The sequence below is a fragment of the Rhea americana genome, unplaced genomic scaffold (genome assembly GCF_003343005.1).
Source record: "Rhea americana isolate MKP2758 unplaced genomic scaffold, rheAme1 scaffold_413, whole genome shotgun sequence".
Taxonomy (NCBI): Eukaryota; Metazoa; Chordata; class Aves; order Rheiformes; family Rheidae; genus Rhea; species Rhea americana.
Window position 1 is genome coordinate 4,141 of NW_028186550.1, and position 25,167 is coordinate 29,307.

General features: G+C 50.3%; 2 protein-coding genes across 4 annotated transcripts in view; one reads left to right on the plus strand and one right to left on the minus strand.

The window, feature by feature from the left end:
• Positions 1 to 106, plus strand: part of LOC146590258 (gap junction alpha-3 protein-like) — a 3,091-nt gene extending 2,985 nt beyond the window's left edge. Inside the window, exon 2 of the mRNA XM_085314843.1 lies at positions 91 to 106. Within this exon, the coding sequence (XP_085170969.1) occupies positions 91 to 106 (16 nt within the window). The remainder of the gene's footprint in view (positions 1 to 90) is intronic.
• On the minus strand, positions 13 to 25,167 carry ZMYM3 (zinc finger MYM-type containing 3). 3 transcript variants are annotated; one of them, XM_085314844.1, is made up of 26 exons: positions 24,731 to 25,167; positions 23,363 to 23,594; positions 20,027 to 20,923; positions 19,310 to 19,353; positions 18,838 to 18,910; positions 17,722 to 18,013; positions 17,127 to 17,304; positions 16,499 to 16,711; positions 15,697 to 15,847; positions 15,010 to 15,125; positions 12,949 to 13,035; positions 12,445 to 12,595; positions 11,696 to 11,868; positions 11,107 to 11,272; positions 7,235 to 7,293; positions 6,468 to 6,636; positions 5,736 to 5,851; positions 5,376 to 5,550; positions 4,661 to 4,807; positions 3,739 to 3,842; positions 3,160 to 3,328; positions 2,887 to 3,038; positions 2,349 to 2,463; positions 1,051 to 1,305; positions 847 to 964; positions 13 to 456 (listed from the first exon to the last, which is right to left on the minus strand). In XM_085314844.1, the coding sequence occupies exons 3-26, from the start codon at positions 20,907 to 20,909 to the stop codon at positions 258 to 260; spliced, it is 4,305 nt and encodes a 1,434-aa protein (XP_085170970.1). In that variant the 5' UTR covers positions 20,910 to 20,923; positions 23,363 to 23,594; positions 24,731 to 25,167; the 3' UTR covers positions 13 to 257. The 3 variants fall into 3 exon arrangements, with proteins under 3 accessions (XP_085170970.1, XP_085170971.1, XP_085170972.1); XM_085314845.1 differs by lacking the exons at positions 23,363 to 23,594; positions 24,731 to 25,167 and adding an exon at positions 22,898 to 23,265; XM_085314846.1 differs by lacking the exons at positions 11,107 to 11,272; positions 11,696 to 11,868; positions 24,731 to 25,167 and having other exon boundaries at positions 23,363 to 24,557.

The window sequence follows — 25,167 nt, forward strand, 5'->3', positions numbered from 1 at the left end:
TGCGGGGCCTGGCCGCGGGGAAGGCAGCCCGGGCGGCAGCCGGGACGAGAGGCAGGGCCGACCGCAGGGGCCAYGCGCTGTTGCGAGCAGGGGGGAGGATGGCTGAGTCCGGTAACGACGAGGGGACAGCACTGCTGCAACTGCGCCCGGGGATCAGCACCAGGCTCCCCCCGCGCTGCGCGGCCCCTGCTCTGCYGCCGGAGGCGGGGAGACGAGGCGTCCAGAGCCGGAGCGGAGCCAGCCCGGCAGCACCCCGCTCAGTCCATGTCATCCTCGAGGCCCCCGAGGCGGCTGTGCTCCTCGTAGATCTCCCTCACGGCCAGGATGCGGTTCAGCATGCTCTCCAGCATGCTCCTGTCCATGGGGATGACCGAGTACCAGAGAGGGGACTCGGCGATGCACGACCGCTCGGGCTGCAGGTAGAAGATGTCGTTCCGGTTCCGCAGACTCTCGGGGCTGTGAAGAGAGAGGAAGGTGAGCAGCACGGGGCTTGGTACCTCCCACCCCACCAGCGGCTTGGAAAGCCTAGCACCCCCTCCCCCTTGCCAAGGATGGCCGAGACTTGCTTCAGTTATCAGTCAGCCTCTAGTAGGACAAGGCACCTCCCTCAGGCCCAAACTCCTTCACCAGCCGAGCACCAAGATGCACACTCAATGCCTCATGAGAGGTGACTAGAGAACTGTTTCCTCAGCCATGAGGCATAAGCAGTACAGACCCCAGGCAAGGCTTTCCACTCAAGGACTAATTCTGCACGTGTGGAAAGCAGCAGCCACTCCACAGGGTCCTACTGGAGCTGAAAGGCAGCCCCCAAAGGACACACGTCCTAATCTCCAAAGAAAGCCTCACCATTTGGAGAGATAAAATTCATAGAACTTGACTGGGCATCGGAGAGGGTTCATCCTGTTCTCTCGCTGCTCCAGGATTGGCATCTCCTCCTCACGCTTCCGCTTTCCAGAAGTGCTATCTGCAGAGGGAGACAGAGCAGGATCACAGTTGGGTCTGGACAGGGGAGGCAGGGGGAGAGAAAACCAGGTGCTAGGCCGACCCTACCTCGGCCTTTCTTCTGCTTGGCAGGAGCGTAGTAGCGGATGCTCACCACCTTCGCCATGCCACGGGCTGTGTTGCACTTGCGGGACTGGCGCACCACATTAGTGAAAGACAGCTGCATGTGCTCCTCTGCTGTCTGCAGCCCGAAGAACTTGGTGTTGAAGAACATAAGGGTGTTGAGGAGTACAAAGGGTGAGTAAACGCCCAGCTGCTTGCACTCCCAGAGGTGCTCCTCCTCAACACGTGAGAAAACTGTGTCTGCAACACACGGAGGAACAATCAGGTCACACCCACGGTGGCCCTGTGCAGGTTCTAGCTTCTTTCAGGAGGGAATTAGAAGAATGATGTGCCTGCCTGGGATCCAGCTCCTTACACCTGGGGAAGGTGGGCCTGGAGTTCTCCCTTCACCCCAAGCCAACAAGCTCAGCTCAGCAGTGCAAGTGAGTTGTACTTCACAGCACTTATTTTGTATGTACAGCACAGTGTTGTGGAGCCAAGAACAACAGTTCTAGGATGCTACTTCTCCAGAGCCATCACAGAGCTGGATGTCRGCTCTACCTAGCCACGAACCATCTTTCAGAAGGTTTTACCCATCAGAATCCAGATCAGCGCTAACAGCTTATCTGTACAGACAGTCACAGAGCGAACTCGAGGTCAGTGCTCCGCCACATTCAGTGGSAGATAAAGGAAGAACAGCAGGTAGGACGGACATAGCCAGCTCCTGCCTAGACATACAGGTTTGATGCCAAAGGCATCTGCTTGGAACAGCCAACATGCAGAAGAGAGAGGCTGGATTAACCATGGACAAGACACCTTGGGAGAGGGAGCCCAGATCACAGCATCCCAAACAGCCTCTGCAGAGCTCTAAGGTAATTTGCTCACAAGTGAGACAGGTAACAGCACTGCAGCCCTGGCCAACACTGCCTGCACAGCGTGCAGCGCTCACCTATGTGCTGGGAATGCAAGCAGGCATGCGCCATGAGGCCTCGTGGCCAAATGGCTGAGGCACTGCTGTGAAATGTCGTAAAGATTCAAGCTGTACCAAGACACAAAGCAGCCATGCTCCGTTCCCAGCCACCTTGACTCTGGGCAAGAGAAGCTGCTGAGGTGTAAACCAGATCAGCTTTGCTCTTGGTGTGGGTAAAAAAAAGCTCATTATGTCCCCAAAGCACARCAGGATAGTGGTCTCCATGCCAAGGAGGAGAGCAGAGGCTGGAGAAGCACAGTCAGAATGGAGGAGCCAAGACTAGGAGTAGAAACTGTGTGTGTTTGGTGACTCAAAGTAATCTGGAGACACATACTGTTTGGTAAGATCGTGGGTTGCCAGCCACTCAGGGACTTGTTCAGCTCCTGCACGAAGGTCAGGTAGTAAAGGTCTGTAAATATATTCACCATACGATTGTTCTCGAGCAGGTACTAGAAAGGACAGAACACACAGTTAAGAAAAACATGGCAGCACCTTGGGCACAAACCCTCCCCAGAAAGCCCAGGGTGCACACAGAGCCCTTCCTGCACAGTCAGCATTGCAGAGGCAGACTCAACACCCCAAAAAACAGACTTGGAAGAAGGGACTGACTTTATGGAGATCTCTCAGCCTTCCTCAAGGATGTGCGTGAAAGGTCAAGGCCAGGAAATAGCCACCACCTTAACAGCTAAGGTTGGGAACCAAGATTGAACCAGGTGGGTTCCTACGTTGGGGTGAGGCATTGAAAATTAGAGGCTAATGAACCTCTCTGGGTCCCCAAAAGGCAAAATAAAGGATATTAGCTCCCCTCTGCTCCCCATATCTAACCCCAGGTTTGGCTGCAGAGCACTTGAGGGCAACAAGCCCTCTCTCACCTGCTGGATGCCGAGGCAGAGGTAATAGATGCTGTCTGGCTCATAGCGCTCCCCATTGGGTCGTGTTATTTCCTTGACAAACTGGGCCAAGCCATAGTTGAGTTCAGCAGCTGTACAGGCCAGAATGTCTTCCTTGATCCTCATGGGCTTGGCTGTGGAAGCAAGCAAGGTAGCCTCAATCAACAGCCTGCAAGGCCAGGAGCACCTCAACACCCTGAGGCCCAGCTGTGGGGAGGTTTCTGCAACTCCACTGCATACAGACAGGGCACTTACGACCAAAGCGCAGCTCCTCTCCCTTGCTGGTCTCTCCCCCTGCGTACTTAGCTTGCACCCAGGACTTCCAGGCGTTCACACCGTACGAGTAGTTCAGCGCAGTGCAGCTGGGCTGGCTGCTCATTGAGTCCCGGGAACAGCTTTCAGTGAGCACCAGGCGCTTCTGCCCCTGCAGAGAAGTGTACTGTGAGGCTGGGCACATACCTGGGACAGATGCAAGAGTCCTGGCCACCCCTTGAACCTGCTGACAGCCAGCGCCCTCTCAGCACATCAGTGTCCATGCCCCCAGAGAGCCTTCTGCTGACAGCCGAGTCAGTAAGACCTRTTAGTTATGAGGACCACAGGTGAAGCGTCCAGCTCTCACATGGCCTGTTGGYGTTCAGGTCCCCTCCAAAGTAACAGGTTAGTATCATTTCCTTTCAAGAAGCGGCCCATGGTCCAGGTGTGCCCAGAAGGAAGAGGGCACCTCCCCAGCACGTTGAAGCCTCCAGCATGCTTCACCTTGGATTATTTCCCAGATACCATCTCCAACTCCAAACCCACACAGCTCTGAGCAAGTAGCATCCACTAAGACCTTACCTTTCGGACAGCACGAGGCAGGTCTTGCTCTGTGGACACATCTTCTGGCCCCACCAGCCCACAGTCAAAGAGGAAATCCACACTGGGGTTGATGTCTAGTGGGTCTGACAAGAAACACAACAAAAAGGGCTCAGTTGAGACATCTCATTCTGTCCCAGGTAGAGAAAAAAGGTGGGCAGGAGTCTTAATTCAGGTTACAGCTCTATCTTGGACCCTTCTCACCTGCTTCTTACAGTAGGATGAGGAAAGAACGAGCAACYCAGCACTTCACAACCTCCACCTGTGCTTGGCATGAACTTTTAGTCATGCCCCCCCCCCAATATATCTATAGCTGCTAAGCTTTCTCAAACTAACTAGAGTCCCAGATTCCCCCTTCTGACAATTTGCCAGCACCAGAGAGAGCCTGGCACAAGCATCCCACTCCTCTGTCCTTTACTGCTAGCAGCCTGCCTCAGCAATGCTGTGTTCCTGATTGCTCCTGCCATTCAGTTCCACTTTCTGCCCTGTGAAGGGCATGCACAGCAACGCTACCATCTCCCAGATGTCCTGCTCTGTCCAGGACTCTCTCAGGCTTTGCTGGATCCCTGGGAATCACCCATAAGCCTGTCAGCACCTCTACCCTGCTGTTTATGACACTGAAGTCAGCTGCCCATTCCCTTTTCTCTGGAGAAGTGTATCCACAACAGATCAATTAGTCTAGGCAAACAGACTTGTTCAAAAGCCATGATCTCCTACCCACTGCTGTGAGCGATCACTTGCCAGATTCTCAGTTCCCGTCCTCAGACTTGGTCAGTCAGAGGACATGGGGACGGAGTTCATAATGTGCAGCTCTTAATGCTGCTGGCAAAGGTGGGTGGAGGGCAGCAGGAAGACCCCACTGCAGCACAGGCAACCCTGCATGTATAGTTCACCAAGCTCTTACTCTTAGGGAAGTCAGCCTCCAGGTCCTGGCCAGGCTCATCGAGGACATTTGCCATCTTGACAGCCATAGCCAACACATCATCCCGTGCTGGCCCAAATAGATCACAGTCCTCCAGGAGTCCCTCTGCACTCTGGTTACTCACTAGGTCTGCAATAAAAAAGCACATCAAGAAACCCACCTTTAAAAAATTTCTCCTGGCTGTTTTCCCTGTGACAGTTGGAAAACAAAGTCAGGCCCCCTGCGACACATTCCTGTGCTCAGAGCAACCTCACACAGCAGTCTCATGATGGCTRCATTGTCCAGCTTTCCTTGGACAGTGTGACATTGGACCTTTGTCCTCTCCCCAGCTACARTCTACTAGGGCTTGGGGAAGGCAGCCCCCAACTAAAAAGATGTGTGAGGTCAAGATTCCCAGTCTTCTTGTGRGGCAGCTCCATTTTAAGTAAGAGCCTCAACGGCCATATGAACAAACTAATGGTGCTGCATGTGTGCCATAGCACTGGCACCTTTGAAAGGGACAGTGACAGACACCACTCCCTGCTGTGGTACTTGTCYCCTGGTGCCTCCTCAACAGCAGGCCAGCACTCACTGTTCACTGCTGCCTTTCAAAGGCTTTTACAGGAGCAGCAATAAGGGCAGACAGTCTGGCTCCAGGAGTGGGCAAACCCCATGTAATCCCCGCTGTTGGGCCAGACCAAACCATGGCAAAACATACCACACAGGTCTGAGGAGGCCTTGTCCAGTTCCTCAGCCTCTGCAATCATCTCAGCCATGGCCAAGATGTCAGCCTCCAGCGGGTTGGAGGGGATCTTCACCTTCAGCTCCTCAATGGTCTCCACTATCTTATCTGTGCTCTCCAGTGTGGTGGGCAAGAACATTGGCACAGGCACCTGTTGACAGCAGCACACCAGGCAGAAATTAGACATATGCTGTGCCCAAAAGAGGTTTTGGCACARCTGATTGCCGTAAAAGCAGAGGCAGAGGAAAAGGATGGACAGAGAAGCAAAGAGAGGCTGCGGCATGGCAGGGTCAAGACAGTAACAGAGAACAGGAGCAGGTGGAGTGTGTCGCTTACCGGGACAGGCATGGAGAAAGGCACAGGTACTTTCTGGCAGTACATATGCATAGGCACAGGCACGAAGATCGGGACGGGGATTGGCAACACAATCACCTGGGGCTTCCAGTCAGCCTCTGACAAGAGCAAAAGTATGTCAGTGAGCTTGCTCCCAACAGCTCCTCCATCCAGTCCAGCTGTGCACTGCCATGCCCATACAGCTGTCCAGTGCCACTGCCTCTCCAGCTACCATAGCTTACAGGCAGAGCTGCAGCAGCAAGCCAAACACACCCCGGCAAAAGAAAAGCATTGCCTTTACCCAGAGGTGCAAGACCTGCCTCTTTGAGAGGCCTAGTTCTCTTGCATATGCTACAGGCTACACACATGCCCAAGAGCAGCTACACAGCGGAACTTGCTCGGCAGACGGCCCCTCAGGCAAGCTGACGATCTCCAGAGAAAGAGGAGTGACTGTCCCGCATGCAGGAAGAGCAGAAAAGTTGCCTGGAAGCAAGATAATGCTGCAGTGCTCTCTGCAGTTCTCCCTTTGCTGCTGATGGGCATGGGCTCCCTGCATCCAACCCTGCAGTGCGTGCACTGCACTGCCCAGCCACTCCTCAGCATGGTGCCAAATACCCAGGGTGCTGTACCGCACTTCAAGCTGGACTCGCACCCAGTCTGGAGCACGCACATGCTGCCTGCCTCTCCAACAGAAACACACCTATAGTCCAGCAGAAACAAGTCTTATCTCCCTACCTGTCTGACATCCTTTGGACTTCATTTCTATTTTGCAGGAAACRCCCCGGTTCTGCATCAGTGGTTTACACATAGCAGCTTTGTTCTTCCGAGGGGTGGCTGGAACCGGAGGGGGTGGGGGAGGCGGCGCAGCTGGAGACATCTGGGCTGAGGAGGTCTTTGCTGACAACTGAGGAAATGCAGAAAGCAGTATGTTGATGTCCGGGTGAGGCAGCACCACCTCTTCCCAGCTGTGGGTACAACTAGAGACACTCCCAGACCTTAGGCCAAAGTGCTTCCTGGAGCTTGGTGGTCCCCCCCACACAGGCTCAGGTCTGAGACTCGCTCAGTGCTCYCAGGCCCAAATGCTCCCACAGTCAGATCTTGCCAAAGGACTGACAAGCTGATCCTGGCATCCAGCTTTGCAACAGCCAGCAGGGAGCGTGGCACCAGTCGCGCCCACCCCATGCGACAGAGGGGAGAGGGACAGCGACACCGTGCCCAGGCACAGGGGAGCACTGTGCAAGGACGAGCCAGCGCCACGGTGGCAGACTGCTCTGGTGCTCATGTCTGATTCCTGGGGAGTGGTTATTCTMCCCCTTGGCAGGTGATATGCTTATGCTGCCCTACATAGCAGCCCCTCTCAGTTCCCACTGCTCAGGTCACTGCCATCTTAAAATACACAGGCTATAAGAGAATGATATCTCCCTGAGGAACAGCAAACACATCCGCTTTTGGGGATGCCCCTTTGTGCTATCCTGAGAACTCCTACCTCAAAAAGGCCTTACCATATTAGTCTCTGCCTTCTGTGGGGAAGAGGCAGGTGGTTTTGGCTCAGAAGTCTGACCTGTAAGAGAAAGCAATGACTTTTAGTTAGAGAGCTCCTGGGCTAATAGGTCCCACTGCTGGGACTGGAGGTGGCAGCAGCCACAGGCCAGAGGCAGGGACAAGCTCTCCAGAAACTGGTCCTGTGTCTCTCCAGGAACAGTTAGTCATTCCAAAATCTCTAGTCCTAGCAGCTCAGAAGATACTAGAACTCAAAAATCAGGTCAATCCCATTTCATTTTGTGCTCCCCTACTATCCACCCCATCCCCATCACAGCAGGTCAGGAGAAATCCCAGCCCCTCATAGAGGGGGGAATCCAGGGCTCTATTCCCAGCTCTGCCTACTGGCTTGCTGTACCGAGCCTTGGCCCCTCCCTGTGCCTCCATCTCCCAGCGACAATATCTTGGCAAAGTGCTTCGAGATCCCTAGGAAGAAGGTGACAGAGCTAGTAGCAGTGCTATGAGATACCCCAGAAAGCAAAGAGACAGCTTTGATACAGCACTGGCAATTCAGATCATTTGCCCTAAGGAAAGGGCAGATCACCAGCAGGTTACGACGCACGTCGTAGAGACCCTACTGTCCCTAATAATGGTATCATCTGGGCTCAGATGATGATTCCAGCTTGCTTGGTTTGCAGAGAACCTGCACTCATCTCACAGACATGCTGCTGTGCTAAAAGAGCACCTCTATCGAAGGGTCCTGTGAGCCCTGGTTACCTCTGTGGCTAGAAGAAAGAATTGCCTTCTACAGCACTAACTATGGGCCATGCATGAAGGAGACACCTGCAAAGAAAGCAGCAGGCCTTAGCACCCAAAGGAAGCGGCAGGTCCCTCCACATCTCCTTGCAACAGGTTCTTCACCGGTAAGACCCAGATTCCCAAAAGACCAACATAAAGGCATTTTCACTACGCAATTTCCTCTGTCCTGAGGAAATGCAGACAGTCCTTCAGCAAACGAAGGCACAGCATGATTCGCTTGATGACTGCTGTGGTGGGGGGAGCAAAGGGAGACAGATAAATGCCAGTCCAAGAAAGCTCCCTGACCTGCAGCTGGACACTCAGCTACAGCACCTGCAACTCTGTCAGTGGGTCCAAGATGTCCCCACGACCASTTCAAAATGGATAAGCATCATACCTAGACAAAACCTTGAATAGGAAAAGACAGGCTGCGAGGGKACAAGCAGAGTCTCTGCTGCAGTGGAAACAAAAGTAAAGTTCAGTGTCCCACAAGCCATGGATTTAGGACTGTGGGCAAGATGATCTTCCTCAACAGAACTCCACRCGCGATGTATCCAGGCCTCCACCCAAGCAGCAGTTTGTTCTTGGCTCTCATGCCAAAACCAGCTAGGAGTTGTTGAGGCATCATCTGCACTAACTACTGACTTCTGGCCCTCTCTCCTCTCCAGTTGGATGGCCCTGGGCAGAGCCAGTTCCTCTTGGAAGTCTTTGGCACAGTTCTGCAATAGAAGCTCCTTAATCACCTTGTGACACAGACATTGTTCCCACTAAAGAAACTGCCACTTTTATCACCAGCAAGCAGTCTCAGGATCACCAGGCTGGCAGCAACTACCGGGTCACAGGAATGAACAATCTTAGGCAACCACTGGCAGCAAAAGAAGAAAGCAGTCGCAGCTCTGTCCAAGATAGGGCTGAAAGCCAGGTAGTTCCTGGTGAGCTAGCAAGCCTGCTTACTAGATTTACAGGAGACCCTGACTGGACTGGGCAGCAGCTATTCCATGCTACATGCTGATGAGCTGCTCCCCAAAATCCCCTGCACAGCATACTGAGCTGACTCTTTTAAAACTTCTCCGTGTAAGCAGACAGCAGGCTCTGGCTCCCAGTACCCTTTCACTGCAAGCTGACCAGTATGTCATGGGTCCTGGGACAAAGATATCCACAGCCATCCCACAACAGGCAAGGGACAGGACACAAAGAGGGCTCAGCACCATCAGTAATGTCCACAATGCTCCTTTTACAGAACTCCATGGCTGCTGGAGCAACCTGAAATTTGTGCTCAGCCAAGCACTCACCACTGTGGCTGGTCATCTCCTTGGCTGCCCTTGAAGTCTTCTGGCTCACAGGGCTCAGGCAAAGGCCTCACTGGCAGAGTGATAGGCAATGCCCCACATGCTAAACAGAAAAGCTCTCGGTTGTCTCCAGAAATGTGGTGGAAGGGGGTGGTCAAGGAATTCTCGTGGTTTATTGTGGTGAAGGGGTTACTTAGAGTCCTGTGGTTCATGGCTCCAAGAGGTAATGGCCAAAGGGTGTGAAATAGATGCATCCTTCAGCAGGTAATGGCATGCCTGCTGTGCCTGTGTCCCAAAAGCAGCGTTACAGGTACCCCAGATCTGACATGCCTTGAAAGCAAAGAGGACAAATCCAACAGCATGCCTAGGACTGTGCAATCACTGGGCTAGCTACAGGAACAGACAAGCTTAACATCTCTTCCTCCACTGGGGCAACAAGACACTGTTCCCTGTCAAGTACTCTCTCTCTGGGAACCCAGAGCCAGCAGAAACCAACAATTTATCTYCATCTAGGTCACTCCAGTGTGCTACAACTCGAACACGTCTGGTTGTTGCCTCACACATTTACACAGCACGACTCTTGGATAGCAGGCCAGGGTTCCTCTGGTTGGGGGAACCTGCTACTTGTGGCAGAGCAGCTTTGCCTCACTCTTTAAGCAGTCCTGACATCCTGTGCTTTCTTCATCTTGCAGTTAGCCCTCTGCTGTCAGGGGAAAGCAACCTGAAGGTCTGGAGAYGGAACAGGGCCTCTCATGGAAGGTCCTTGTCTTGGTTTCCCCTCCTTGGTCCATCCTAGACAGGGTTTTAGACCTCGTGGAATTCCGGGGGCAGCAAAGCCCTGAGCCTGCAATACCGGTACCTATCACAGCTTGAGCCACCAAAGCAAATCACACCATAAGCTGTGGGCATCTTATTAACCAGATTAGGTTGTCTAGAAGATCCTGGTTTATGAAAGAYGAAGCAGAACGAGACTAAGCAAGTGTCCGAGGGTCAAGCGATGTCTTGTCACTGTCACTATGAGCACCTTTCATCCTGAGGGACCTCAAAGCACTTTGCATCTTCCACAAACAATTGCTCAAGTTAATGATATGAAATGGGGCAACAGGCAGTGAAAATCTCCTCTCCAGCTGGAACTCCAGATGCAGAATCGGGTTATCCGGGACACGGGGTTGGCAACTCCCCAAAGCTGCCAGGGATCTTTGGAGAAGTGGTAGGACTTCAATCTACCATCACAAAACAGAGTGCCTCCAGCAGCTCAGTGCTCCCTCAAGATCGTTATAGATTCAGCTCTGATTGAGGAGAGCCCACCTACAGCATCACCAGCACCACTTCCTGCAGCACCCTGCGTTTTCCTTGAATGTTTCCCATCCAAGCACTGACCTGGCCCAATCCTGATTAGCTTATGAGATCTGAGAAGGTCACAGCTCGGAGGTGGTGTGGGGCTGCAGGTGGATTATCATGCCAAACCACGCTGTCCCCTAACCCTGTAAATCGAGCTCTCCGCTGGCAACATGAGGATGGAGTCGCCCATTAAATCCCTGAGTATCCTCGCTAAGAGTGTGAGCTACAGGCAGCACGCTGGCACCGGCTCCTCCCGTCTGGGCCCTGTGTGTCATAGAACCATAGACGTTAGAGATGGAGAAGCCCCATTAGGTCCCACTCCGTCCTTTCCCCACCAGGGGCCAGTGCAGGATTGTTCCCTAGCGTCTCATCCAATCCCAGGCAGGAAGCTTCCACCCCTTGCTGTTCGGTCTTCCCTGTGTCTCTTGGACTGAGCTATGCAGGTCCCCTCCCTCCCTCCTACTCACTGTTCAGCAGGCTCTCGGGCCCCTTCTGCGTGTCCAGGTTGGGCTGGTTCTGTTGATTGTAAAATCGCAGCAGACACTGCTGGTTGCAGAAGTGTTTGATTTGCCCTCGCCAGTGGATGGTTTCCAGCAGCTTCCCCTGACGCTTGCAGGCATGGCACCGAGCTGCCTAAAGCCCGCATCAGCAGGAGAGAAACAACGAGTAACTAACCACACCCCCTCCGAGTGCAACACAACTCTCCAGTGAAAGGTGCACATGGCAAGGTGCTGTGAGCTTCCCCACAGCAGTGCCCTGCCAGTGCCAGCCGGGGACTCCAGCGGTGCGAACTTCTCACAGCAGCACTAGCCGCGGATCCAGCACTGTGAGCTTCCTCAGTGCAGTGCTCTGGCAGGATCAGCTGGGGACTCCAGCTACGTGAGCTTCCCCGTAGCAGTGTCCCGTCATTGCCAGGCAGGACTCCAGCAGTGCCAGGTTCTCCGCAGCAGTGCCAGCCAGACTCCAGCAGCGCGAACTTCGTCAGTGCAATGCCCACTTATCTGGGTGCCGTGCCCACCACAGCACTTAGCACAAGCTGCCAGTGCCAATACTGACCTTGAAGTACCAGAGCAAGTATTTGCTTTTGCAGTCTTCACTACAGAAGTCCCAGGTGCTGCCCTCCAGCTGCTCGGTGACCGCCCGCTGGCAGGTCTGAGAACAGTAGGTGCAGGTGATGCAGCACAGGCCCAGGTTCTTGGTGAAATCCTGTTTGTAAAGAAGCACACACCCTGCGGAGAAACAATAGGAGTGAAACCTTCCCAGGATGAACTGGGGGCCTCCCTGACCCAAACATGACCAGAATCCAGGTCTGCGGAGACAACAGAGCACACGCAACACACTGTAGGGAACAATCCAGCACTGGCCCCTGGGGCTGGGATAAGATGGGACCTCATGGGGACTTGCCATCTCTCACCTCCATGCTTCTAGGAAGAGTCTGACTCCAACCTCCTGTGTGCAGGAACCCAGCAGGCAGGGCAAGGCCAGGTCAGGCCAGCCCAGACGCAAGAGCGTAGAAGTGCATGATGACAGGAGGAGCGGAGCTGCCACCTGCTGTCTCCCCAGCCCCCAGAGAGAGAAAAGCTGTGAGAAAGCCCTCCCCAAGGACACAATGWACGGTAAAGATCTTGCCCTAGGGCCTGGCTGGACAGCAAGCCATCCCCACGACAATCCTCCCTTCACTGCATGGTGAGGCTCTTGCCCCAGGGCCTGGCCAGTCTCCCCTCTGTTCCACTCCATGCTCTCTTCTCCTCCCCCAGCATGGGCTGGCAGGGGGGCTCTGCCTCTCCCATGCCTTCCCCAAGTACCTTCGCTGCAGAAGTTCTTCTCCACCCCAGAGAAACGGATCTTCTCATGCAGCAGCTTCTCCTGCTTGCAGTGCTCACATTGAGACACTACCCCACGCAGCCGCTTGAAGTCCTCACAGCAATCCTTGCAGCAGAACTGATACACTTTGTCCTGCCAAAGAGACCATTGCCAGGTCAGCCAGGCTGACAGGAGGTCCCAACGCTTCCTGGAGCAGCAGGAGCAAGACTGTGGGGCTGARGAGACAGTCTCCAAGTCCTCAGCTCTGCTGGTGTGCAGCTTAGCAGAAAAGGAGGTTTCCTCCTGCCCTAGCTCTGCCTTCCTGACCTCCCACTGAACGTGACAGCAAACTGAGTGCAYGATTTCCAGCCATGTCTCTATAACTAAGCAGTTGAAAGAGCTGGTGCTGAAGGAGCTTTAACTCTTGAACCGGGAAAGTAAGAAGCTCTGCAGTCCTCCCCAGGGTTGCCATCAGCCTCAACATGCCCCTGAGGGAAAGGCCTCACCTGCCAGTCTAGGATCTCCGGCTTCCCGCTGAAAAGGTTGTGGCAGTAATGGCAGTTCAAGTGAATCCCACCTTCCGGGCTGGTGCGCTGCAGAACACAAAGACAGTGCATGGAGGGAGCGTCCGGAGCTCAGGGAGCACCTACTCTGCACTGCCGCTGCTCATCCTGCCTCTTCCACCGCTCACAGCCCTCACCCTGCCCTTGCTCCCGCAGTCAGTGGCTCAGAGTCAGTCCATCAGATTGCGCGCCAGGCTCCCAGATAACAGAGGCTCGGGTAATTCCACTTCGCTTCCACGGTGCTGGGTTCAGGCCTTGTCAGTTAAGCAAGCTTTCAGATTGCCAGCTCTCTGGATTTGAAAACACCAGGAGATGGGGATTCTGCTATCTTTCCTTAGACCTTTTCTAAAAGCTCTTGAAGCACATGTGCCTGGTTTCTAATTTCAGAGTAACATAACTTCAGAATTCAAGCAGTTGTTCTCATCTCACCTTTCTCTGCTAGTTTACACTTGGCGTCTTGTCCCCAGTGATGTATTTATTAATAGAGTCATCTTCTTGGTTTTCTTTCTGATAACCTCTGATAAGGTGCTCTGCAAGTGTACTGCATTTTTCAAGCCCCAAMGTAATTTTTGTRGCTTTTTTTTTCCAGCATATTTCCAGTTTTTCTTCAACATTAAAAATAATGTGGACATCAGATGAATATCCTTCCTMCCTGTGCAGTATTCTCAGTAGCCCTTTTGCTCCCTGGCCCTCAAAATTTAATTCTCTGTTCTCCTGTTAGTACYTCCAATAATTTAACTAATCCTTCTGTAGTTTTAAGATGGGGAGCTCATGCCAAATGGCTTATCTGCTTTAATCCTGGAGCCTCTTCAAAATCCCGACTTTATAGGCCTTGCACCCCACATTACTTGAGTATGACTGATGTAGGATCTTGCACTGACCCATATTTAAGTACACGTTATGAGGAGCCAATCTTGTCGAGCAAAGCAACTGCTTTTTATGACTGTCCTGATCTGAGCATGAGTTAACACTCCACTAGTTTTTGTTTCAGCTGCAAAATTTTTAGCACACTTGCGCTGACTTTATTTCCAGATCACTGATGAAGCTGTTGAACTCTTTGGACTTAAAACTGATCCCCCAAAAAACATCCTGAAATGCTTCCTCCGAGGGTCTCTCTTCCACAAGTGTGCCCCGAGATTTGTCAGTAAGATGGTTCCTAATCCAGGTTGTGCATGGCTTTTCTCATACTTTACAATGCTGATTTTAGGTGGCAATAATTCAAGTGTCTTAAGAAGGACTACAACTCTTCAGCTACCCTTACCAACACGATTTGTGATCTCAGCAAAGGATTACATCAAGGATTTAGAAAAGAAAACAAAAAACAACCTCCCAAAACAAATAACCCCCCCAAAAAAAAAAAAAAACCAAAACACTACAACTGCCATTAACTAAATCTCTATCTCTAGATTCTGCAGGTTTTCTCCGTTGCCCAACATATGTCCTGGCCTAAGTTCCCTGGATCTGCCAGCATGTTGCTTTGTTCTTTAAATTACCTTTGAATATCATGAAGACTTCATATATGCTAAAACTTTACACCGGAAGATAAAAACTCTCAGCCAGGCCTTTAAGGACTATCAGATGTGATGTATCCAGGCCTGCTGATTTTAAATTTCTAGACATGTTCTAGGAGAATTTTGTTCCTTGGTGATCCCTGGCTCAGAGGGCAGCTCTGCTCCTTTTCACACTGTGCTTTGCAAGGCTTGTGCCTGTGTAAGGCCGCTGTATCCCACAATCGCTCAYGCAACACAGCTCTGTACAGCACTCCCACTGGGTGTAAGCTGACAGACAGGAGAGAACTATAGCCAGACTTAATCCAGCTGAGGAGAGGAGAAGTAAGGCTAAAAYCGAATAACAGGCAACTACAAGCACTGGAACTCCGGTGCTCCAACAGAGATTTTCCTACGGACCCTCCCTGAGGAGCCTGAGGAAGCTGCAGCCTCTGCCAAGTGTGAAAAGAGGCAGGAGGCTCTAGGGCCCAGCCCAGCATGAAGGATGTTTCAGTACCTGGAATTTGGTCCAGCAGCTGGGGCTGCAGAACTGGTAGACAACCCGGTCTGTCTTGTTGTAATAGCAGGGTTCAGATAAACTCTTTCTGCAGAAGCTGCAGGGTCTAGGGGGACCTGATGAAACAGACAGGAATTGGTGAGGGCAGCAGCACAGGACGTGGGACTGGATTCTGAGGATGGCATGTAGGCTACTCACTCATCCTCAGTTTGTCAAGCTATAACCACAAAGGAAGGGACAAAAACTCCAGGAAACTAAGAGCATCAAGTTCTGCTAGGACAGAAATGTTAAACGTGGATGGAGAGCAGAGTGGCTCAAAGAAGTGATCCTGACTCTACAGAAATTTGGACAAAACAGTCTGCAAYACTTGCACCAGTCAACAGAGACCATTCCCACTCCTGAACACCCTAGTAATCCATGCAGTGGAAAGGGCAATGCCAGCACAGTACAGCACTAAAATTGCTTCCTGCATTCTCAACAGACACCACCCCTCAGCATTAGAATAGTTATGTGCTGCAAGGGTGCCTCCCYCTCCAAATATCTTTCCACTTATCTCCCTGGACTCCTCCCCAGACACCTTCCCATGTGAGCAACATGCCTTCCTTATAGTCTCAATCACAATCAAAAGTACAAAAGAAGGAGTTAGAGCAGAGAGCTGCCTGAATCCCCCTACGTGGGTGCTCTTACCAACCAAGCCTGACTGCTTCACTTTGTGGGAGGTAGTGCAGCAAATGGAGCAGAACAGGCCCATCTTGCCACTGCGATCCACGTTGGGCAGCATGTCAAAGTTCTTGCACAGCGTCTTGCACCACATGCATGGGTAGACCCGAGTATTTTTCTGCAAGCAGAGCRGAACAGAACCGTCAGAGAGCCCATTACACTCGGCAAGGTCCTGTCCTCTGCMTTCCCCATCCCCGACCCCATTACTCCATCCAGCGCAGGTCAGCTCTCCTGCTGGGAGCACATGGACACCTGATGTGAGAGCTAAGCTCACAGACCACAGGTTCAGGTATCTGGTGGTAGAGAAAAGCTGCCTTTGCTCACTGGCACCTCAGCTTCACATTGTCAAGGGTATGCACGTCCTCTTGGGGACCCCTGGCAGGAATGCAAAGCCTGGCAATTCCATCAGGACAGCTCAGTGAAGTCTACTCAGGCCACAGAGAAACAGATACAGCCAAGCTCTGGGTAGACATCCAAAAGAAGCCAATGCATGCTAAGTCCATGTACTAACRTCACTGGACAGTCCAGCTTATCAAGTGTCTGAGCTGTGCTTGGGTGAAATATGGGCCCTGTGGTCACWGCCTCAGCAGAATTAGTATACTTGCCTAAGCTTCAAAGTTTCCCACAGAAATCTCTTAAAATCTTTTGTCAGCAATAAAAAGCCAAGAGGCTTCAGGCTGTCTGCTAYTGTACAGTGTTCTGTACAAAACTGAGCAAAGGAGATGTGTGCCCATGGAGACCTCCCTGCCAGGCAGTTAACTCCACACACCTTCTTGTAACTGTTGAGACAGGTGGAGTTGCAGAAGCGTTTTTGCTGGCCTTCATGGAAGAGGTACTCCAGGGGCAAGCCCTTGTTGTAGATATAGAGTCCACAGTTGTCACAGCAGTTGGTTTTCAGCCCCTTGGTGGCCCGGAACTTGGTGAAGCAGGCATCACTGCAGATGCGATGCACTACATTCCCATTGCTGACCTCATGCTGGATCTGCAGAAACATCATTGCTGTCACTCCCTCAAAGCATCACAGGCCTCCCTCCTATGCACATGTGCCACTTCCACGGCCTTTGGGAAGATGAGCTGTTGCACTAACAAATTTGGGCAAGAGCCATCCTGGAAGCTGCTATGTACTCAGCCCGGCCTCCTTCGCCAAAAGTTGGCAAAGCAGTTAGGAGAAGAGCGCGGCAGGAGGCAACTGGCTGCAGGGTGGGGGCAAGCTGAAGCCTTATTTCTGGGAATGAGGGTTGGACCACAGTGGACAAGAAAGAACCTGGCAGAGAGCCCAAACCACTTCAGGGGCTGAGGYCTCAGGTCATGAGAGTACCCGGAAAATGCCCTGCATTGGTCACAGGCAGAGCCCAGTACCTCAGCCTGGACAAGGAAAAGACAAAGACTTTGTTTACCTCGCCGGGTTTGTGGCAGACACTGCAGCGGCTGGTGTCTGAGGCATCTGCAGACTGAGGTGCTGGTCTCTGCTGCTGGGCCTCGTAGAGAGAGAGGCAGACAGAAGTGCAGAATTCATGAAAAGAGCCACCTGAACCAATCTGGGCAACCACGGAGTCCTTGGTGTTCCAGATCTCCCTAGGGATCAGGAAGGGATGTATTAGTGCAAGGACACATCAGTCCTGCCATGAGATGTGATGCAAGGCTGCAGTGCAAGAGGGTGGCAGAAGCCGTCTTATAGCAGCTTCTGTCAGACCCAGAGGAGCAGTGTCCGAAGGAGTAACATGCACGAGGTTGCTCTGAGAGGAGGCAGGGATAAGGTGCATTAGGCTTAGAGACAGGCAGGGAAGGGCAGTAATGTGAAGCGGGAGTAAGGAGGATGGGATCTGCAGTGTATGGAGAAAGACACAGGGAAGTAGGACTGGAGTGATGTGGCAGACAAAAGAAGCATGAGTGTCACAGGAATGGCGACTGCCAGGTACAGCTCTAGGACAGGTGAAGGGGATCACAAGCACGAGGGTCAGGAACATTGAGGAAAGGGGAACGATCACACACTTTTTACAGAAGGTGCATATTTTTTTGCCAGGTGGTTTCTTTGAGAAGGTGGTGAGACAGGAGCTGGAGCAGAAAAGCTGAGGGAGTCCTTTACGCTGATAGGCAGTCTGGCCTTTCTGCAGCGGGGTCCGACAGTTGGCACAAGTCATYTTGGTAACAGTGGAGCGGGCGGCTCGCTGAGCCACCTGAGTACGTAAGGACATACGGGTTGAGCGTCGAGTACGAAAAGGAACAAAATCCTCATCATTAGGATCATCCACCATTGCATCCGAGTCTTCATCGGAGACCGGAACTGCAAAGGAACAGAGAGAAGATGCACCGAAATTCCCCATTAGGGACTGAGATAAAACCTCAGTCACAAGAGACATGGCAGGGCTTTCTGGGGTCACCTTTCTGGATACCTACTACATGTTTTGTATCTTCCTGGGTAGGGTGATAAAGGGACCCTTAAAAGATATTCTGTTGGAATTGGAGGTGAGCCAGGAAGTCTTTAAGCAAACTGGACTTAGGTACAATTTTTCTCTAGGAAGTGGAGGTTGAGCAGAAGCCTGAAGTGTGAACATTAATAGCAAAAATCCCTCCAAGAACCAACAGACCTTAAAGGGAACAAGCTAGTTCCCCAGCCACTTCTCCAGCACAGGCAGACAATGAAGGAGCAACAGACAAGTACTAGGGAAAGGCAGTGTGACACTCAACATCTCACAGGACAAAGACTTCATGTACTTCGGCAGGAAAGTCCCCAAAATACAACCCTTCTTCAGACAGCCTGCTGGCATAGGGACAAAGGAAGAAAGTTCCTGGCTGAGGAAATGGAAGAGAGGGAACGTCCCCAGATTCTCATCTTATTACTTGGTGCTTCGTATCTACAAACCACTGTAAAAATACTACCAACTCTCTCTTCATCCTAAGTCCCCTGAGAAAGTAAGACAAATACCCTGATATGAAGATCCACAAGGTTGAAGGGATCTGCCCTGCATAACAGAAAATTCTGCATGAAAACTCAAGAATTCCTATGTCTATCCTACTCTCATCATAAATTGCCTGCTCACACTGGACCCGGGCCCTGCTTTCTAGCTGAAAAAACGGACCACCCTTTAGCCAGCACTCATTACTCACTGCTCTCAGAGGAGTTCACAGTTTCAGGCCTGGCAGTTTCTGATCTTCTGGCTCGTTCACTTCTTTTCTGCTCCTAGAAGACATTCAGAAAATACTTAAGCTAACCATTTGCTGGGATAACTATAGATAAACATCCCAGATCATGGTGGAGTTCCAACTTCTGGGCTTTGCTTTCACAATAGCTAGGCTGAAAACAGATATAACTCCATGGATACCCGACAAGAGTTAGCTAGACTGGTGGAGGAGGGAAGCAGGCTTATGAGAATGATGCTCTAGCCTGGGGTGGCAGGGAGAGACATACCGAAGCCACAGGTATGGCACAGTGGCAGTGCACAGGGACCACTGTCACAGGAAACATGCACACTCCTGCCCAAAGGGGCAAAGAGACAGGCAGGGTTTGTCACCACGTTTGGCGACAGACAGACAACCTCAATACTCCTGTAGTGTACGTACTCAACTGCATTCTCCTCACCTTCTCAGTTGGCTGTTCGCTTCCCTTCCCAGACAAGCCTTCTCCTGCAATAAATGAAAAAAGCTTGACTCCAGTACCTTGATCTTCTCCAGCAGAAGAGGAAAGATGCTGCTGAAAGGCAGCTACTCTTTGGGCCTGTCTGCCTAGGAAGCCTCAGTCCCAGCTAGTGAGCACCACTCTGCTGGTGTTCAAACACACAAAAGCTTCCAAACCCATGAAATGTAGTTAGACGGCCACACATAAAGCCTGGGAGAAAGTTCTTTAAGGTAGAGACCTTAAGGGTCTCCAAGGTCCGGGAGAATGCTGGGCAGCTGCAACAGTGCCTCCAAMTAGTTCTGACTGTGGAGACTGAACCTCTCCCAAGTATGGCCAGTCCTTGCCTACTGGAAAGATCTTCTCCCAGTGACACTCAGTTCCCACAACGACTCRAGCAGCTTGAGTGGGCGTGATTCTAGTTGACACAATCATTGAAAAACAACGTTAAAACTATGAAAGTCAGTGCAGGAGCTCGTGTGCGCCAATGGAGCAGCTTCCAGACTATTATTCCCTGTAAGCAAGTCACTTTCCTCACATCTAGCCTATCAGCAGCATTGACAATTTCCATGGTGGAGGAGAATGGAAAAACYTGGAGCTCAGAACAGCCTCTAACTTCAGAGATGTGCAGCAGGGTGGCCCACTGAGCAAAAGGAAGCTGGTTCTGCAGAGATAACTACCTACCTGCTGATGGTGAAGCTTCTTGTGCCTTCAGTATGCTGCTCTCTTTAAGAGAGTTGCTCCCGCTATCATCCTCTTCCTCTGTCTGGTTTTCATCCATGTGCTCAGGGGGCAAGGCTGCAGCACTGTTATCTGGGCTCAGCTCTAGCCCCGGTTCCACTGCCAGCCCTTCCTTCTGCAGAGGTGAGCTTTTCCTTGGTGCCTTCAACCTTGTCTTTTTGGTTTGTTTAAGACTGAGCTGTGGGGGAGACACTGGCAGACTCGAGGACTGTGTTGTGATTTCTTCTGTGGCTGGGGCACTGCTCAGTTCCTCTGAGTCAGGAACAGGCTGYGGGGGCGACTCAGGGGCGTTGTCATCAGACAGTGCAGGAATAGCAGCAGCACCATCATCCTTTAGGTCTCCAGAATCACTTTTTGGTGCATCTTCCCCTTCTTTCCACGTTTCTGGAACAAGGGCTTCCCTAGTGAGGGCAGAGGAGTCCCCTGACCCATCCTCCACATCCTGGGAAGAATGTGCCTTATATAGCCCATCCAGATCCCCCGATTTATCCAGTTCCATCAAGTCAGCAGTTTTATCTAGCTCATCTAAGACTCCAGGTTTCTCCAGCATGTCCAAGACACTAGGTTTATCTAGATCGAGATCATTTGACTTGTTTAGTTCAGACAGGCTGTCTGCTTTCACTAGAAGGTCCAAGTCCCCATCTGCAGTCATCTGCTTGGGCTGATCCCAGTCAGGGGGCTGAAGAACTGAAACTTCCTGGGTAGAAGCTGTTTGGGAGCCCAGGAGATCTTCCCCAAACTCCATGTCAGCAGGGAGATCACCAATAAGTGGTTTGTCAGGCAAGGACAGCGGGTCCAAAGATCCCGAAAACTCACTGGAATCCATTTAGAAGATGACAACTGGAAATGAGAAAGAGACTCGCAAGTTAATGAAAATYAGTGTTACACGGTGCACGAATATGGCATTGACTGTTCTTCTGAACACTGTTGGAGTAAAACAAGCCCCCATAAGGCTGCTAGCAATAACTACGACACCAAAAAGTCAATCACCCCTACTCTGCAAGTTACAAACCTCTGAAACTGAAGGCGTGGGGCACAGCAGCAAACCTTTGAGAGCTCTCTATATCACAAACACACCTCTCCACAGCACGACCAACAGACTGCTATCATAAAGGACGCTGGGTATCAGAAGTGACCTAAGTACTAATTTAGAAGGCTTCACATAACTGTTCTGTGGTGTGTAGTATCCTCTTCCTTGCCTTCTCCTRTATCTCACCTGACCAAATAATCTGGCTTATCCTGTTCTTCCGAGATGTTCTCATGTAGTTAACTCATATTTTTAAAAGCATCTCTTCTCCTAAGCATACAGAAGCTGAAAGAGTTCCTTGTTTATTCTGTAGCTTGCATCTTGAACCAGGCACCATCCCAAAGGAACACATGATGACAAGATGTAAGAATTTTGTCAGGGGACAGAAATAACCCCTGTTACACTATAACTAGAGTGTAGCCCCAAACCCATGTGGGCTAATACTCAGACACAGAACAACTGAAAAAACTTAAGGCAGAACTAGGGGGAATTCTGGACAGCGGCACAAAGAAAGGTAGGAAAGCCCGTGATGTTAAAAGTAGTCCTGAGAGGARGAAAACGTGGCAAAATAATCCTGAGTGGGCAATGCAGAGTCAGGAAAAAAGACCAATATGACTTTGCACTGCACAGACAGAGCACTCGCACAGAGAGAGGTGACGCTGACTGCTAACATCAGAGGGACAAAATCATAGCGCAGCTCCTCATGCCCAAGTGAGGTCAACATTATCAAATGCAAGAAAGGGCAAGACCATGAGGTGAGGCAAAAAAGCATTCACATCCGTACTGGCTAATCATGAATGATATCCCTGCAGAGAAGGGGTGAAAATCTAAAGGGGGGAAAGAAGAGGGAGAGTCCATAAATGGTCAGGCAGAATAAGAAACGATGGAGCATCAGGTCCCCAAAGCAGGTTTTAACTAGACGCTACAGGGAAGACACAAGAATTGTAAGATATAGCATCAACCCACTTTCATGTTAAGAGTCATTCTAATGCTAAATTTGATACATTTTGAGCCCTGAAGCAGAAGGCTCAGTATTTCAATCTATCGGGGCTTACTCTGGGCATAACTCTCATCTATATAAATGAAGAAGCAAGCCTGAAATAACTTCACTGGTGATGGATGATCAATACCTTCTCTACATCCTTCTTTCTGAAGAGATGACAAATTCACATGTACAAATGGTTTACTCAGAACTAGACAGGAAATATTTGGGTAGAGAAGGTAGCCACTTCTGAAACTCACTTAAGCAGAAGTTTAGGGAATCATATCTACAGCTGAAGCTCAAAGTCATTACCTCTTATTTTTGTCTAAAAACATAGCTGCACTTTTATTTCAGAGTGGTAGATAAGCACAATCCCCACAGTTACAAATGGAAACTACAGAAGATGTGATCTTCAGCGATTCTCAGCAATTTCCATCAATGAAAACTTCCGTTATTCCATTCATTTCCTTTAATTACAGAGTGGGCAAAGTTTGTAGAATGAGCTTATTTCATATCAGTGTGATAGCTAATATGTGTTTTAGGGTGGTCAACAGAGAGAATAACAATGTGAAATAAAGGCATCTAAAAAAAGCTGTAAAGGTTTGAAMGCAGGTGAGAATCCCTCCAAGATGATAAACATGTTTTTCTGCTTCTCTGAACATTAAACAATACCTCCTTCTCAAAGATACACCTCAGCCAAGTTTCCACACCTGTATGAAAAGACAGCAGACCTTACAACAATAAGCAGCAGAAAGGGCAGGCRACTCAGACGAATAGAAAAAGTATATTTATAAATGTACTTAACAGAGGACTAAGATACTCCTCAAATTCACCTTCAGATACTTTGCACAGGTCTGCGAGGAACCACGAGGTCACACTTTATAGTTTTTAGTTTGGCAGAAAAAGATCCTGGGAACAACTGTGGAGTATAAAGAATCCATGTTGGCATTCCCTGATACAGGACAATGCAAGCGATAGTCCACGAAAACATAGGGAAGAGGACTTACCGTTCTGCTCACACGTGCTCTACAGATAAACCAAAAGCATCCAGTTTCAACAACATATACTTTAGTACTGCTTTCAAGCTTTGGCCACAGAGCATTACGATGCAAGATGACTATGATAAACCTAATGGCAATGACATTGAYAAACACAACAGTCTTAAAGAGAACAAGTATTCTGCTGATTAAATCAATTCSAAAATATTGCTGTGTGGTTGGGATAGATAATGGACAAGAAAGATCTAAGACTCCACGGTAAGACCACTCACTTGCAAGTTCTGGTTCGAAGTACAGAGTGTTCCTGTGAACCCACGTGTTCAAATTCCTGATTGCTTTCATCAGCTTTGCCAGAATCCCCCCCAGCAGAACAGCTCATGCGTTCTAGTGAACAGTTCAAAACATCTTCTTAGGTTGTGCAAAGCTAAGAACTGCCACAGTTAGTCAAATGAAACGTCCATCTATTCAAATATCCTGTTTCCTAYTGACACCAAGAACAGACACCTGGAGAGAGAATACAGGAAACATCATTGACACAGGACGATTATTCTTCAGCATATCATCCAACCAAATAGCAATCAAGAGCTGAAGAATGGCTTTGCTTGCATTGGGACTATCATTATTAAGACTCTAATAAACAAATCTGCCRTGAATTTGCCAAATCTCCTTTCAAACCACTTTCTATTTTGGGCCTCCACAGATCCCATTTGCAATAAACTCTGCAAGGCAACATCTCGTTTTAAAAAGCATTTCCTTGTGTTTACTTTAAACCTGCTGCATCAGAGCTCCATGACAATGAGACACGGAAATGGATGGATGCTAACRTTTGACGTATTTATAGCATTCTGGAAAAGCTGACAGAGTAGTGTTGAGGCTGGACTTAAACAGGAGACACCAACGTGCAGTTTGGGTGGGGAAAAAAAGGAACGTCCCTACATGTCATTGCAACTCTGTTCCCCTGACAAGAAGTGGCTTTCAACCACCAGAATCAAGAAGGCAGCCCTGTGGGAGGAAAAACACACTTCTTTCGTTCACCCAGAACTTTCAGAATCATCCAGGCTTTCTGCTGAACTTTGCAATGAGTTCTGCTGCCAACAGAACACACACTTTTCCTCCTGGTTTCTTCTCACTACCTCTAACAGAGGAGTAATAGCTTACTGTTTTTGGCAGATGCTGAAATGATCCACCACATTTCATCATCTTTTTATTCCAGGACTATCTAAYGCACAGATCACTCACTGGGCTCGGGTCACAGCTCAGTCTGCAATCTTCCTTTTTCCTAGCCACATATCTGGCAGCAAGGAAAGCATGCTGGAACACAACTCAGCCAAACAGGGAGGAGACAGTGTGGTGAAATCCTGCACGTTTACAGAAGATGTGATGGCTCAATCAGACATTTGGAAATTCATTACTTTGGACTGGGTACCATCCTCTCCAGAATACTCAGTAACTGCTGTTCCAGTGAAGATTGAGTTCAAGGACTGTGAAGTCCTTGGCRCCACAATCAGAAGCGGAGTGCTTCTCAAACAGCATGTGAGAGTTTCCAAGTAGCTGATGGATCTGCTGAGGGCCCTTCATGAATGTGTAGGACCAACACTGGCCACAAATCCAACATGAGTAAACTACCAGATCTGACTTACCCTTTCTGCCAAGGGGAGGTTGGGGGAGGACACAAATCTTCTCTCAGAGCAGGAAGCTCAGAGTGAGACATCTCTCACAGCACACTCKAGTACCACAAGTGACTTGCTGAGACTTTATAGGGGTTATTAAGGACATCGTTGATGCTGTTTGTATGACATGGATCTATGCAGTTACAAGTGTCTTGATTCAGTTGACCATGAGCAAGGGAATGCAGTCTACCTGCAAAAATGAGCAGCTACCAACAAGCATTTAATTAAACCAGACAGTAAAAATAAAACAAAACAAAAAAATCCTGTTGCTACTCCCTCACAATGAAGTGGATACTTGAGAAGTCTCCATCGCCCACAGAAGAGCACAGCTACTGCCTTCTTCTACCAAAGGAATAGCAGCTGTTGAGGTACCTAACCTAGACTTTTTTGTCAAAGGATAATGATTC